At 40.0% G+C, this 16,432-nt stretch overlaps 1 protein-coding gene across 1 annotated transcript in view; it reads left to right on the top strand.

The window, feature by feature from the left end:
* The first annotated feature begins 352 nt into the window (after positions 1-352).
* Positions 353-16,432, top strand: part of LOC128367710 (5-hydroxytryptamine receptor 2A-like) — a 141,160-nt gene continuing 125,080 nt past the window's right edge. Inside the window, exon 1 of the mRNA XM_053328321.1 lies at positions 353-815. Coding sequence (XP_053184296.1) covers positions 353-815 — 463 coding nt within the window. The remainder of the gene's footprint in view (positions 816-16,432) is intronic.

Genomic DNA, 16,432 nt, shown 5'->3' with positions numbered 1-16,432 from the left:
GCACACGCTGACGGTGTTAAACAGGCTATTTCATTTTGATCCATTCACTTGTTGTCCTTGGAGACTGAACAGCTGCTTTTTGTCACGTTGAATTCAGCAGTCTGCTATTTTTGCCTCCACTGTGTGGAGAAGACCATCATCTGTTGATCATGAGACAGAGATATACTGAATTAAATGGATTACTCGGGTGATAAATGCTGTCATATTTAATTTTTTTCACCTTGGAAAGAAAATGGAGAGCAAAGTAAAAGATGACTTTCCTTTTTCTTATTTTACTCTGACCCGTTTTCCAGGCAGCAGCAGCTCTGAGGCCTTTTGTCTCTGACTGTGAAGGAGTTACTGAGCTGACATCATGAACCTGCATGATGGCAACGTGTCAGAGTTTATCTCTAACGCTGTCAGAGCCATTACCGTTCAACCTCTGGAACCCAACCCCTGGCCACCACGTGGATTTGAGGACAGCGCACCCAGAAACACTAATGTGACAAACCTGGGATGTCACGGTAACAACGCCCTCCGTCACGGCATCGACTCACAGTTGGGGAACTGGTCTCATAGTGGAGTTTACACTGAGGTGGACAGCAGGTTTTACATGAATCAGTGTCCTCCTCGTGAGATGGAGAAGAACTGGGCAGCACTATTGATTTTAGTCGTCATTGCCGTCACTGTGATGGGCAACATCCTGGTGATCCTGGCCGTCTCCTTGGAGAAGAAGCTCCAGAATGCCACTAACTATTTCTTGATGTCACTGGCAGTCGCTGACATGCTCCTAGGCATCCTGGTCATGCCGGTCTCCATGGTGACCATTCTCTATGGTAAGCATTGCGTGACACTGATATTGGGCTGTGTTAACTTGACATTTGGTGTGTTGCTGAGTCCACTTCAATTGTTACTTTACAAAACAAATTGCACCTCCCTGTCTGTTTAATTCACACAGCACATTCAAGCGTCCCACATTTGTTTGTTTTGATGATCGTATGAATAGAAGAAATTACATTGAATCTGACATTTAGCTTTGCTTTACTCATTTGGGTGGCTTTTCATGATCTGATGTTTGAATTGTAGCGATGCAGCCTAAGTCTGAGCAGTCATGTCAGAATCCATGCATGACGCTGTGCTTCACCACTGAGGGCAGATGGAGAGCAGCAGTGATGGAGGTGTTCAGTGTCACTGGCAGTGATATGTTTATTTCATGTGTTGCTCCAATGGAAAAAAACAAAACAAAAAAAAAACTGGCAAAAATGGTGCCACAAACTGGGCCTGAAAAATTAAATAAAAAAAACAATTCTTTTTTAAAATGTATTAAGCTAGGCCAGATCTGCAAATAGGCCCATAATTGACCCCCCTCCCTGAGTGCACTACTCTCTTTGCAATGTCCCAGCCTGCATGTCCATGTGGACCCCATAAGGGTTAAATTTGGGCTGCAATATGGGTCATAAGTGTGTTTGTCTGCAGTTTCCATGGTGGCCCAACTGCATGAGTTACACGAGACCCATATATTTGCCAATATGAGGTCTAAGTGGGATCAGAATGGACTCTAAATGGGGCCCATTTAGCCAGCCCACATGGGCTTCACATGTGGGGCCCATGTTACTGAAACCATGTGGGACCTGCAAAAATTTGGCCAGTTAATAATAATAATAATAATAATACATTTTATTTAAAGGCGCCTTTCTTGGCACTCAAGGACACCGTACAGAGTTAGTGAAATTAAAAACAAATTAAAAACACATTAAAAAGAAACAACAATACAAATCAAATATAAAAATAAAGACAATATAAAAGTGACACAGCAATTGGCATCAGATGGAATGGGCAGTTTTAAACAGATGTGTTTTGAGTTGTGATTTGAAATGGGGGAATGAATCAATGTTTCTGAGTTGGGTTGGTAATGAATTCCAGAGACCGGGAGTAGAGCGGCTGAATGCTCTGCTCCCCATAGTGGTGAGATGGGTGGAGGGGACAGACAGGTGTATGGAGGAAGAGGATCTGAGGGAGCGAGAGGGAGTAGGAACAGTTCAAGCTCATGCCCTCTCAGTGCCCGCGTAGCCTACATTTAACCCATGTAGGTCCCACATGGACATGCTGGCTGGGGTGTACGGACCAAGTCCCCTTTAGGTACAGAGTTGATGTCACACTCTAGTTTGAATTGTTCCAATTCAAGAGGTCAGGAAACCAGTTGTAGCCAGGTTAGCTACTGATAGCAATACCAGTTGATAAAAACACATTTAGCTGTATTGTGTTAATACAAACAGTGCAGCAACACGTCTACAGATACAAGTTGGACAGTGTTGTGTGTACGACTGATTAAATTAGTGCTAATAAACAGGATGTTACTACAACTTTCACACTGATGAACGGGGCAGCTATCTTGGATTTTGAGGTCGGGGCTGGTGGGGTACGCCCGATTCTCCAAATTGGAGATCCGACTTCAGGGGGAATTCCAGTTAAAATTTCTGACTGGAATGCACCATTACAGCTCCATCATAGCCTACTCTGTCCATACTGCTGCCGCTGTAAAACGGTCGATAAATTGTTTTGAGCAACACACAACCCCCGAAGAGTGAATCCTATGAATCACTATGAGAATTTGATCCAGTCAGTCTGGTTACATTTGGAAAGACTAGAGGAGAGAGTCACATGATTGAATGATTTTATCCCCTTTAACTTAGCAGAGCGATAACTAGAAATCTACATTCATGCTTTCATCATCCAATGTGGGAATATCAAACCCGGCCCCAGATAAAAAAAACTCTAGCATACTGTGAAATGAAGAGATTTATCTGGTGGTGACACACTTAATCAGCGTTGTGTGAACTGCTCACTTCACCACTTTGTATGAGACTCTGCTGTCATTCTCCTGCTGGTTCAGGTGGCTGCTGACTAAAGCTTCTTCTCTTCCTCTGCTGTCGCTCATTTTCTCAGGTTATCTGTCACTTTCCCAACACATGCACACACTCAGATAGCCTCCCTCAAACACACACACACACACACACACACACACACACACACATGCACCCTCCACTGTCCTTTACTGTCGCCCATTTCCAGCTGATCCTCACTCTTTTGCCTCTTTGAGCTTCCCTCAGACTCAGTAAATGTCACGAGTCACTGCTCTCATCAGCAGCTTTAAGGCCTAAGTAGCAAATTCATCTGCATGAGAAGAAGTGCAGCAAATTAGTCAGATGGAAGAGGACTTCCAAAAGAAAGACCTCCAGTGCTAGCGCTCGCCTTTCCTGGTCTTTAATGAGAAGACAAAAGAACTCATTAGCCACGCCAAACACACAAACACACACACACTGCAATTATTTTCTCATGTTGTTCCATTTATGCTGTGTTCTGGATTAGTGACTCTGAGAGTAAAGCAGCATTGTTTCAGGGTGAGAGGTCAACATGATAATATCTCATTGGTCAAGTTTGTGAAAGAGGTGATCAGTGAAGATCTGATTATTAATGGGGTTATTCATGAAGTCAGAGGCGCTCAGCTCATTCATGAAATAATAATTGAGATCACAGGTGATTATTTTAGCAATGAGATCAATGTGTCAGGGTTCACAATTTGAAATTCAGTATATTCATCACAGTTATTAATCTTAATAGCACACATTTTACACTTGGGTGCCTGGAGTGTTGATATGAGTGTGGTCTCTGTGATCAGCTGACAGACTTGTTGTATTCAAAAGCTGTTTTCTTATGTATGAAAGGATTTTGATGGCATAGTTACACTTCAGCCATCACAGTGGACACTAGTGTATCATCCCATACACCACTAAACCTGCAGTCATGTTATTGGTAGTAGATCAGTTGATTTATGTTATTATAATGTAATATCATTTGGTGAAAGAAAAAATTTAGTTCAAATATTTTTTTTCATGCCTAAAGAGAAATGAAAAAAATTAGTAGAAAAATCCTGACTGAGGTTATCATAATTCATGTATGAAAGGGATATGGTTGAAACTATTTTAAATATTCTTTTTCTTTGCCAGTGTGTAAAAAATGATTAACATGATAGTGTACATACTGTTGCTGAACTTCTGGATGATTCCGGGGATGGAGATAGAGTTGATGTTCCTCTTCTGCTGCTGGTTAAACAGAATGACCACATGTGACATGATCTTGAGGAACAATGTCAGAAACAGCACAAATCCTCTTCCAGCATTCTCACAAAGCATTCAGCCTGACAGTCGGAGAATCAAAGTTACCAAATTCTATGATTGGATTGGAAACACATTATTAGGTCATCATAGTGCTTCTACTCAGTGTTTAGCTTGTCCAGCTGTGCTGTGGTGATTGTGTCAGCAGTTGCTTTCTGAAGAGGGATGACGTTGCTATTATACCATATTCTCCATGTGAACCCTGGTACACTCATGTTTCTTAATGTTGGGAGATTATTTTAACCAAAGCTGTCCTCTAAAATGGGTTTTGGAGGAGAGACTGAATCGTCTTGAGTACCTATGTTCATCATTTTCAATAACATCAGCTGTTCCTACTCCACCACTGGCTGACTGCTTTTAATCCTCCTTTAGGTATCAGATTTGAAGACGCGGATTGATTAAATTTATATTACTATGTGCACATCTTGTTTCAGCAATTACACTGAGTGACTTACCTGAGAGAAAAGATGAACTGGAAGCAAACATAATGATTTACCTTTAAAATATTAGACATTATTGTGTAAACCCACACATAGCATTTATTAAAACATTCCTAAAATAAATAAATACAAAAAACACTTTACACTGCTGCAGTTGTGAACAAAATGATGGTGCCATAATTCCTCCAAAATGTATCCAAAGTACACCTTTTATATTTTAACTGCAGATTGTAAAAAGTTGTATTTGACAACTGTGAGATTTTTTAGCTTCTGTCTGCTATTAACAGTGCAAATCACACAACTTTAAGCTCCATGATCAGCTGTTTTCTTACAAAATGCACCTTGAGACTCATAGTTAACTCACCTTACTGTTTATGTAGACAGAGATGTGACGAGATCTTGCAAGATTAAAACGTGACAATATTTCTCACTGAGGTGAAAACTGTCTTGTGAAGCAGTATTCAGCTGCAAACAGCATAAGTGGGAGATTTAGATATGGGTAATATGGGCATCATAATTGGGGCAGCACAGGATGTGCACATCAAAAAAACACAAAAAACCCTGTCATGTCTTCTTTTTATAATGTCACTATGTGGATCATTAATATTGTTGTTCTAGTTACTGAACTAACAGCTTCTACCTGCTGAGAAAATCTCAAAAAGTTAAATTAGTCACACTACCAAATTAAAACACAATTGATAATAATAATAATAATAATAATAATGCATTTTATTTAAAGGCGCCTTTCAAAGCACTCAAGGTCACCTTACAAGGTACATATAACACAACAACAGTACATCAAACAATATAAATCAGGTGACATTTAGTGGAAAGATAAAGAGATATGATGGTGCCAGGTTGTGAAGGATCTTGAACATGAGGAGTAGAATCTTTAAGTCGATGCAGGATTTGATAGGGAGCCAGTGAAGTTGCTGCAAGGCAGGAGTGATGTGTTCAATAGAGGGAGTTCTGGTTATGATACGAGCGGCTGCGTTCTGTACCAGTTGGAGTTTGTGGAGAGATTTCCGTGGAAGACCAAAGAGGAGAGAGTTACAGTAGTCCAGACGGGATGTGATCAGGGTGTTTACCAGGATAGCGGTACAGGTTGGTGAACGTGAGGGACGGAGACGATTGATGTTACGTAGATGGAAGTATGCAGACCGAGTAACGCTATTGATGTGGGCTTCAAAAGATATGTCCAGGATGAAACCCAGGCTCTTTACCTGAGGGAATGGAGGAACAGTGGTATTGTCGATGGACATGGAGAAAGTGTTGGGTGTTGCTAGGGTTGATTTGGTGCCGATGAGGAGGACCTCAGATTTTTCGCCGTTGAGTTTAAAAAAATTTAGTGAGAGCCATGATTTAATTTCCAGTAAGCAGTCGGATAGAGCTATGGTTGGCAGAGTGGAAGTAGGCTTAGTGGAAAGATAGAGTTGGGTATCATCAGCGTAACAGTGGAATTGTATGTCAAATTTCCTGAGAATGTGACCAAGAGGCAGAAGATGAATAATGAACAGAAGGGGGCCAAGGACAGAGCCCTGAGGAACACCGCTAGAGACTGGAGAGGAGTCGGATCTCAGGTTCTTGATTTGAACAAACTGTGTGCGGCCAGAGAGATATGATGTGAACCAAGCCAAAGGGATGTCAGTGATTCCAATGGAGGCTAATCTGTCCAGGAGGATGCCATGAGACACGGTGTCAAAGGCTGCGTTCAGGTTGAGGAGAACCAGAATGGAGAGAAGTCCAGAGTCAGATGCCATCAGGTCATTTGTGATTTTCACTAGGGCTGTCTCAGTGCTGTGGAGGGGACTCAAATTGTTCATAGAGGTTGTTGTCAGACAGATGGATGTGGACCTGAGCTGCAACAGTTATTTCTAGTATTTTGGAGAGAAATGGAAAGTTAGAGATGGGACGGAAGTTGTTCAAGTCATTTGGATCGGCGCCAGGTTTCTTGAGTGTTGGTGTTATTGCAGCAGTCTTTAGTGATGATAAGTGTGTTATTCTACTTGTGTATGTGTGTGATACAGGATTTGTGCAATTTTATTTTATTTCTGTTTTTTATTAGCAATATGTTATAATTTGTGACTTTATTTCATTTATATTTATATACTAGAATTGTGTCTATTCTTCATACTTCATTTTTGCTATATGTGATTGTTATATCTATCTATCTATCTATCTATCTGGGGGGGGGGGGGGTAGAAGGGTGGACTTTTTACAGTGCTTGCATACTGCATATGATAGTTCATACTCAGAAAGTAGAACAGAAGTGACATTCATTACATCATTCTTTTCCAGTCATATATTTCATCATTGAAGTTTTGTTAAAACTAGTGTTAAAATCTCATCTGGTCTCGTTCTCATGGACTCTGATTGTCACATCCATAATAAACATGATTGTACCTTTAACTTTTTATCAAAGGACCAGATACTCTCTGACCAACTGTGAGTCAGTGAACAGTGTCAGTGGAGAAACTGACCTCGCCCCAGCAAATAGTAAATGTATAGTAAACATGAATGAATTCCCTCAGAGCTCTGTTACGATGAACCACTTACTGTAAAAACTGACCACAGGATGCTTTCAATGCTTTTTTTGTTCATTTTCTAGAGAAAAGTCAATGCTGCAACAATTAAAAATCACATGTATGTTTTAAGTAGTCCGTATTTACAGTATAGTGGACGTTTTTAGTGGATGATTTAAAAACTTCACAAAAGACATTAGCCCCTTAAATCTCACTACCCATAGCTGTAGTTGTCAAGTGTTGTAAAATATAAAGGACATGCTGTCTGCCAACAGGGGCGCTGGATATGCAACCCAGCTGACAAGTGTGACAGAGGGCCTAAGAAATAAATGGTTAGTCTGTGGGTCCACCACCACCACACACTGTCATATCTCCACAACTACTGGATGGATTTACGTGGAATTCAGTAGAGATATTCATGGTGCCATGAAGATGAATCTTAATGACTTTAGTGACACATGATTTCTCAACTAGTGCCATCAGTTGGTCAAAGTTTTCACTTGCCCAGTGACTTACCCAGTCATGGTTCCCAATGATGGCTGAATTGAATTGAATTGAATTGAATTGAATTGAATTGAGTTGAATTAAATTGAATTGAGTTGTATTGACTTCATTGTCCACCTTAGTGGAAATTTGTCTCTGGCTTCCTCCAATACACTAAGAATACAAACAATGCACACCATATCATAAGGACATTACAAACAAACACAAACACCAACACCACACAACATGAAAAAACAAACACCCAAACATATGACTGACAATTGACTCACCATTGTGATAAGTTAAAACCTGTTAAAAGATGTCTTTAAAGTAATAATAATAACAATTATAATAAAAAATAAAATAAGTAAATACTTGAGTTCATAGTGCATCACTTTAGATACAGTGCCTGTATGGCATAAGGAATAAAGGACCTCTTACATATGTCAGCCTCGGGGCCCTGAATCGACAGCCAGATGGGAGCAAATCAAACTGTACATTTAGTGAGTGAGAAACATCTCCAGATATCTGTGTGTCTTCCTGAATACTATTATATATATCACAGAGCTGTATGTGTAACTGGCCAATCATCTTCCCTGCAATATGAACAATTTGAGAAAGCTTGTTTCTGTTTTTCATACTAAAGTTACCATACCAAGCAACAATATTCAACTATAAATGTGACTGTTTTTGACTAAATATGTACAAAACTAAAAACATTAAACCCCATCAGTCTTAGCTGTGTGTTACCATGCTAACACACCAAACTAAAATAGTAAACAGTATACCTAGTTAACATTAAAAGTATCCAATATTGAAAATATTTATCTTGTCAGACAAGGAATCCAGAGATTGTTTGTCCTATCCTAATTAGTCCTAAATATCACTTTTGTGACAGCATGCTGGCTGTCTGACATTTTCCCTCTTAAATATCACTTTGTAATCACATTCATCCACTAAAAAGACTGAGGCTTCTTACTATTTAATACCAGGAACACCGACCTTTACTTTGTAAATCCCAGGAACATTAACCTTTACTTTGTAAATCCCAGGAACAATGACCTTTACTTTGTAAATCCCAGGAACATTAACCTTTACTTTGTAAATCCCAGGAACACCGACTTTTACTTTGTAAATCCCAGGAACATAGACCTTTATTTTGTAAATCCCAGGAACACTTTATTTTATTCTATTTTATTTTTTACCTTCACCATTACTGTTATGTAGCTACTATTGTGTCAGCTTTTTCACCCTAGGGAGATCAATAAAGATACCTCATCTTACATTATGAGCATAGTTGAAGCTTTACTCTGAGTCATTGTTACCTTACCCAGTGAGGCAGTACAGTTATAATTATATATGTATTATGAGGGGGTAGGAGTGTGGTATTTACCTGACATTGTGTCTGTGTGGACATTGTTTCCTATCAGTCTTACACGAAAACATAGAAGACAAATACTTTCCCAGCTGTATTGTTTTAGTTTGTTTCTGTTGTATGTCTATGGGGATGAGCTGTCAAAATGAATTTGACAGACTGATGCGCTTTCTCACCTTACACAATCCTCCTGACACTCCTTTCATTGCTTTGAAGAGCTTGAATAACTTAAGGTTTCACTTGAATGGAATTTGCTCCCAAGATACTCAGATGTAGAGTTAAGGGCGTATGAGGTATCTACAATCTAAACAATATAACATAGATAGTGCCTGTATATTTGGAAGAGATTGAATAATGACATTTCAGATTGTCTCCCAGCGGATCAGCTGTGTGTGTTGGGCTGTAACCCAGGTCAGCATCCAGCACATACTATAAACTGATTTTTGCCGTTTGTAATTGGCAAATGTCAACATTGTGAGTGTCTGAGCTGCTCTGGAAGCACAAATACTCTCACTGAGTTAAGTTCAATTTACTGCAGTGTGAAAAGTTTGGGAGTCTGTAGAGACACTTAGCTAATTGACACATTTGAATTGTAAACAGGGAACTCACAAATGGAAATGCTATCCTTTATTCACTGTGCTGGAAGGCAGGGTTAGTCAGTAAATGAAACATTATATTCTCTAAAACCTCATGATGATTGACTTAAAATAGCTTTTTTGCATTTAGATCAGTACTATGATCATAAAAAACAACCAGAACCAGAACCAGTTACAATGCTGTCACCAACAGCAACAAGTACAGTACAAAAGAGAAGATTACCTGACCTAACCAGAACCAATCATCAGTCTGAGTTTTACCATAGCAACAAATGAACCCTTACATACTGTTCAGGGTCAAATTTGACCCATTTTTACATTCTAGAGCTGTAGAAACACCAGATACATATTTTCTTTCTTTTGATTCTGAGTGTTTTTTTTCCATAAAGTTAATCAAACATTAGAAAGGTATGTAAGAAGTGAATATGTGGATTTATGAATTTTTTAAATCAGGTATCAGGATATTTATGTTTTTAGTTTAAATGTTTTAGCTTAAATTGTTCATTTATTTTACTTTGTCATGTTTAGAAGTCACTGCTACTGACGTAAGTTTTTTCTGAAGAAGAAGAAACTGAATTCATGTTTTAAAACGAGTAGACAAAATAAGCCTAAGCTTCAGTTCACCTTTTTTTCGGTCAAAGAAAATTAGCCCCGCTTTTACTGCGTATGGTTAAGCACGCTGCAGCAAAAGGCAGGTTACTTCAAACACTTTATAAAGCAAACATCTCATCAATTTTAAAAAAGGGCAGGGATGAGTTGGAAGTTTCATCCTACAGGCCAGTGTCATTGATCCCAAACGAAACAAAACTGATTAGCAAAATTTTGGCAAACCGTTTAAAAACACACATTCATACGATTGTGCATCCCGATCAAACAGGTTTTATTCCTAATAGGCATATTTATTTTAATTTAAGACGTTTATTCAACATACTCTACACTAAGCATAACACAGAAACAGTTGTAATATCAGTTGATGCTCAAAAGGCCTTTGACCAGGTTGAGTGGCCGTACATGTACAGTAGTAGCCACTTCAAAGTTCCCCTCCAAGCTGAATGCCAGCTGAATGGCAGCCTCCCCTCCCACTCCCAGCCAAGTTCCAGCTGAGTTCCAGCAGCTGGAGAGACCCCCTCCTTCTCCTGGGCGTGTCTATCTTTTCCTGTAAACCCACCTATTCATTGTAATACAGGGTTTGACCAGGAGATGGCGCTTCTGTCACAAACTAGCCCACATTCTGATGTTTTATGATTTTTTACTGACAGGTCAGTGGTCATCCGAAATTCATCGAATCAAATCAAAAAATTAAATAACCTACTGACTACTGATTATTGTGTTATTTGTTTTGAATCTAACACAAAAAACGAAAAAAAGCCTTTTCATGTTTTACTTTTAGGCTCAGATAAATAATACAAAATGACAAAAACGGACCACAGGACTGTATTTGATTATGTGCAATTATACAGCACATATGTGCCAGCCAACCCTGGTCTATTCAGTACTTTATGCCAGGTAAGCCCAGCCACCTTATTATTGCTCAACCTTTTGTTTGGGCTTAATGGGCCATTTGGTTCCATTGTCACACAAATCACGCACAGAGATTCAGAATCAGAATAGTGTTCCTGGACGTCGGAACTATTTTCTGAGAGGTCACTGTGAGCTTTCATAATAGTCAAATATCTCCTGCGTCATGGTGCTGCGCAGCCAGGTTTTCAGCCTGCTCAAGGCTGAGAAAGAGCGCTCAGATGCCGCGACAGATATGGGCCAGACAGAGTTGAATGAGCATTAATTATATGAAAAAGATAAATATAACTCAGACAAATTGAGTTTAAATTCAGATTCGTTATTATTACTACAGTAACTAAGTTAATTAACTATTGGTGTAAAACTGAAAACTCAACCACACATGTGTGCTGGACAGAGTGGGGGCACCACACACATCTACAACTACACCCCTCACTCACTTAGAAAAGATGTAAAACTGAAAACTCAACCACACATACAGGAGCATATGTGCTGGATATAGTGGGGGCACAAGCAGTGTCTTGATCTTGATTTTCGGTGGGGGAGGTGTCCAGCTCGAAGGTGATGGGTTGAGGGGGATGGTTACAGTGCTGTCCCATTGTCTTTCAAAGCGAATGCCCCCCGTCCCCCGCTGGCCCGCACTCACATTACCTCAAAACCCAAGTGTACTCAAGCACAGTTGCCTCCGACACATACGTTGAGCGAAAACATAACGCGTGCTGCGCCGGTAACACACAACACAGCTGATCAATTAACACAACGCACTATGATTAAAAAGTACAGACATATTCTTCTGAGTCATGGCTGAGTCATGCAGTAGCCTGCTACAGATACTTGTGTAAAAAAGACGCACTGATTTCATTCACGCTCGCAGCCTCTCCAGCAGCAGCTGAACAAACTTAGTTTAACTGAATGACTTAGAAGTCGCCAAATGACTTGCTTTAACGAATTTCGTTAGTTTATATAATGCAGATTTGTAAAATATTATTTTCATGAGGGTCACAGTCACAGACTGTAGAAACTTAGCATTTCATAATTGTGGTAGCAGCGGTGCAGCAGATGTAATGAAGTCCACGCAGCACGCTGGATGAAAACTAATATTAAGCCTATAGTCTATTCATTATAATGTCCATGGACATAAAGTGAGTTATTTTGTCTTAATAATGATAAAATAATACACAAAAAAATGGTCGGATTGGGAACCCATATAATATTAACACTACGTATTAAATAGCGCGTCCTGTTTTAAATCAGTAGACTGGGTTTGTCTCATGTGCTGTTTCTTGGTTTGGCAGTGATCAGTGATCAGTCAGAGGAATTATTAAGTGTCCGCGAGTGTTTCCTGTGACGGACGGTGTCCTGTCAGATGTACAGCAGCTTCAATTGCATCCTTACTTTCTAATAGATTAACTATATTGTACCCTTCATTAGGCGACTTTATACAGAAGATTAGAAGTAAAACAAGTAATATTAGTCTATATAATATTTAGCATCGTATTTTAATGAGGTTTAATCACAGGGTTGTAACGTGATAAATCCAGTTATTTTTTTAATCGTTGGACAGCCTAGTCTTTTCTATGAGCAGTGGGTCTAAACCGGTCTAAACACACTGCTCCTCCCCGTGGACAAATGAGGCATTGCAGCTGGTTTTCACTCAGGCAACTTAGGGGCGTTTCCAGTCGGAGCCTCATTGACCGCGTCATCGCTGGGGGATCGCATTATCCCCCTGCTTCCATTATCGGCCAGCCAAGGACCTGTCAAGGACCAGTCAAGGAGCCATCAAGGAAACACGGGAACTTTGAAATGGCTTCATCTGTATGAGACCTTAAATGCATTTGGCTTTGGGAAGGTATTTATAGACTGGATACGGATTTTGTATGCTCATCCTACTGCAAGTGTCATTACGAATCAGGATGTCTCCTCTGAATTCCCACTACTTCGTGGAACTAGACAGGGAGATCCTAGCTCCCCCTACCTTTTTGATTTGGTTGTAGAAACGTTGGCAACAGAAATACGCCAGCGCCCCAGGATATCACCTGTTTCTATTAAAGGGCAAGAACACCATCTGTCGCTTTACGCGGATGACATATTATTGTATGTGTCTAACCCTAAAGAGTCCATTCCGTCGATCATGGAGGTATTTAACCACTTCGGTTTCCTTTCAGGCTTTCAAATTAACTGGGATAAAAGTGAATTAATGCCAGTGCATCTAAATCAGAATAGTACCACGCTGAATTCTGTTCCCTTTAGAATCACTAAGGACAGGCTAACATACCTAGAGGTGTCTGTTACCAGGAAACCTGGCGAGCTACTTGAGGAAAATTGGAATTTAAAAATGAACCAACTGAAGCAGAATATCACTGGTAGGGAGAATAAACGCCATTAAAATGGTAGTTCTCCCACGTTTTTTATATATCTTCCAATCAATACCATCCTGCCTTCCACAAGCATACTTCAGGGAATTGGATTCAATAGTGACTGCTTTTCTTTGGCCAAACAAAGTAGCACGCATAAGCAAAAAACACCTCTGTAAAATAAAACAAGAGGGTGGCTTCGGCCTACCAGACTTAAAATGTTTCTATTGGCCAGCACATCTAAATATTCTGGCTTTCTGGAGGAGTTTAAACCTCACTGAGGATACAACCAAACCATCCCCTGCCTGGCTTTCTGTAGAGCAAGCAGCATGTGAAGGGACCTTTCTTCTAGCCCTATTAAACAGCCCCATCAAAATTAGCAAATCCCCGTACAAAGGTAACTTTATGATACACAACTCAATAAAAATTTGGAATCAGATTAAATCACACTTGAAGGCCCCAAATATGTACAGGGATACGCCAATTTGTGACAATCATGCTTTGAAGCCTTCTGCTTGGGACCCAGTGTTTGCTCAAGTCTATATCAGACGATCTTCAGTCAGATAGAAACTAACACAGAAAAACAAAGGTCTGAGTGGGAGTCTGAACTGGGAGTACCCCTTTCCATTGAATACTGGGAAACATGCCTTTCAAATATTCATCGATGCTCAATTAATGTTAGACACAAACTAATTCAGTTCAAAAATAATACATAGACTACACTATTCAAAGCTAAAAGTTAACAAGATGTATCCTAATGTATCAGCCTTGTGTAACAAATGCAGGAATCAGGTTGGAACACTCACCCATCAACTTTGGACGTGTCCCAGTCTTCACTCATTCTGGTCTTCAATATTGGATTTTTACTCAAAGGCATTTAAATAGGCTATGTGAACCAGACATGGGGGGACTCGAGTCGATGACTTGACTCGAGTCCGACTCGAGTCGTCAGATTTGTGACTTGTGACTTACTTGATCAACATTAAGAAAAGACTTGACTTGACTTTGACTTGCTTTTCCTGACCTGCGACTTGACTTGACTTTTGTCATGTGACTTGGCAAGTCACAAAAACCTGTCTTATTAAAACATGTCTTGTTTTTTTTTTTTTAATGAACAAATAAATTATTAGATCGATATTTCTTTACTGTGCGCGGGTGCTCCTGACCTGCTGCATATCAGCAAACCTGGCAACCCTTCCTCCTCCCAACGCTACGTGCCTGCGCGAGTTAGGTGTGTGATCATCTGCAGGACAGCAGGAGAGATGGAGAGCTCTCAGACCAACACCACCATCCCTAAAATTATACATTTTGGATTTAAAAACTACCAGACAACACTACATAAAAGAGGAGCAACATCTGCAATGCTACAGTTTCTGATACTGCAAGCACTACGTCGAATTTCGTCAGACATTTCAGGACAGCTCATAAAGAAAGGTGAGTAAGTTAACATGATGTAACTTAGGTTAAAACTAGATGGATTAATGATTATTATTTTGATGCTTGGCTGCTGACATCTGACTACTACAACAGAGACTACTAGGCTAGTGGCTTGATACGTTAATATTTTTCTTATCAATGATTTTTTACTATAGCTAAAACAGTAGGCTAAATAGCTGCAAGCAGCGCTAACGTTAGTGCTAACTAAGTTATCTGTAACACCAGAACTTTATTTTCAGACGTTATGGCAGTTTTGGTGTTTAAGCTCATTGATGCAAACAGTTATGGTCAAAGAAAGAGCTAGTTGAGGCACGAAATTAGATTTAACATGACATAAGGCCAAGAGGGGAAGAAAAACAACTGCAAACAAAATGTGAACTAAACTAAAATTTGAAGGGGTTCGACAGTTATGCTGGAACAGACAAACAACTAAGGCGCCATTCAGACTGAATCCGTTTTTCTCCTTCAAAACCGCGAGTGTTCTGAAGTAGTGACAAAAACATGCAAGGTAGAAATTGATAAATGTACATGTTGTTGCTATAACAGCATAGATACGGCTAAACCGATAACTCCCTGACTTAGCTATGACTGACAGCTAAGCAACACCCCATTGTTGAAGAAAACGCGACCTCAAAAGTTGAAGAATTTTTAACTTTGAGCGCCTCACGTTTTTAGGCGCCTCACTTCTTTTTCACCCTGCGCCTTGCTCATATAAACACGCGTTGCAACGGTCATGTGGCATTGTTCCATAGAGAAACAATTGAATCGAACGCCTGGAGGTGAAAAAAGCGTGTCAGTCTGAATGGCGCCTAAACAGAGTGACACACAGACAGACGTTCCTTGCATTGGTAGATAGATAGATGGATGGATGGATGGAATGCATTTACATCCCTGAGCTTAAACACCAAAACTGACTAGTGAGCCTTCTAAATATCAATGTATGCATGCAATGAGGCTATATTAAAACTTTACTTTCAGATGTTATGACTACTTTGTAGGCAGTAATGGCAAGCTGTGTGCTGTGAATACATGAGTTTAAAATGTATCTTTTCTCCCCCCTCTGTCCCAAATGTTTAGATATGAAGACTACCTTCGCTCAAAAGCAGCTCCTATGACAGACTCAAGTCAGCCACCAATCTCCCAGTTCATCACAAGCAACAAGCAACACTACACTTCTAGCCATCCCCAGCAGAACGCTATCACACGTTCAATACTTTCAGACCTGGTTATTGATTGCAACTCACCATTGTCCATCATAGAACACCCAAGTTTCCGGCGCTTCATGTCTGTTGTTGACACAAGGTACAACCCTGTAAGCCGAAGAACTCTTACTTCAAAACTGGATGGTGTAGTGCTGGAAAAGCAGACAAAACTAAAGAACAGTCTTGCAAATGCTGAAAATCTATCAGTCACAATTGACATATGGTCAGATCGGAAAATGCGGGGCTTCCTAGGAGTTACTGCTCACTGGTTGGATGATGGAGAAGGTGGACTAGTCCTGAAATCTGCTTTGCTGGCTTGTAATAGGTTCAGCGGTTCCCATACAGGGGAAA

Source organism: Scomber japonicus, chromosome 11 (genome assembly GCF_027409825.1).
Source record: "Scomber japonicus isolate fScoJap1 chromosome 11, fScoJap1.pri, whole genome shotgun sequence".
Taxonomy (NCBI): domain Eukaryota; kingdom Metazoa; phylum Chordata; class Actinopteri; order Scombriformes; family Scombridae; genus Scomber; species Scomber japonicus.
Note: the sequence above shows the minus strand (reverse complement) of the source record. Positions and strands in the feature narration are given on the sequence as shown.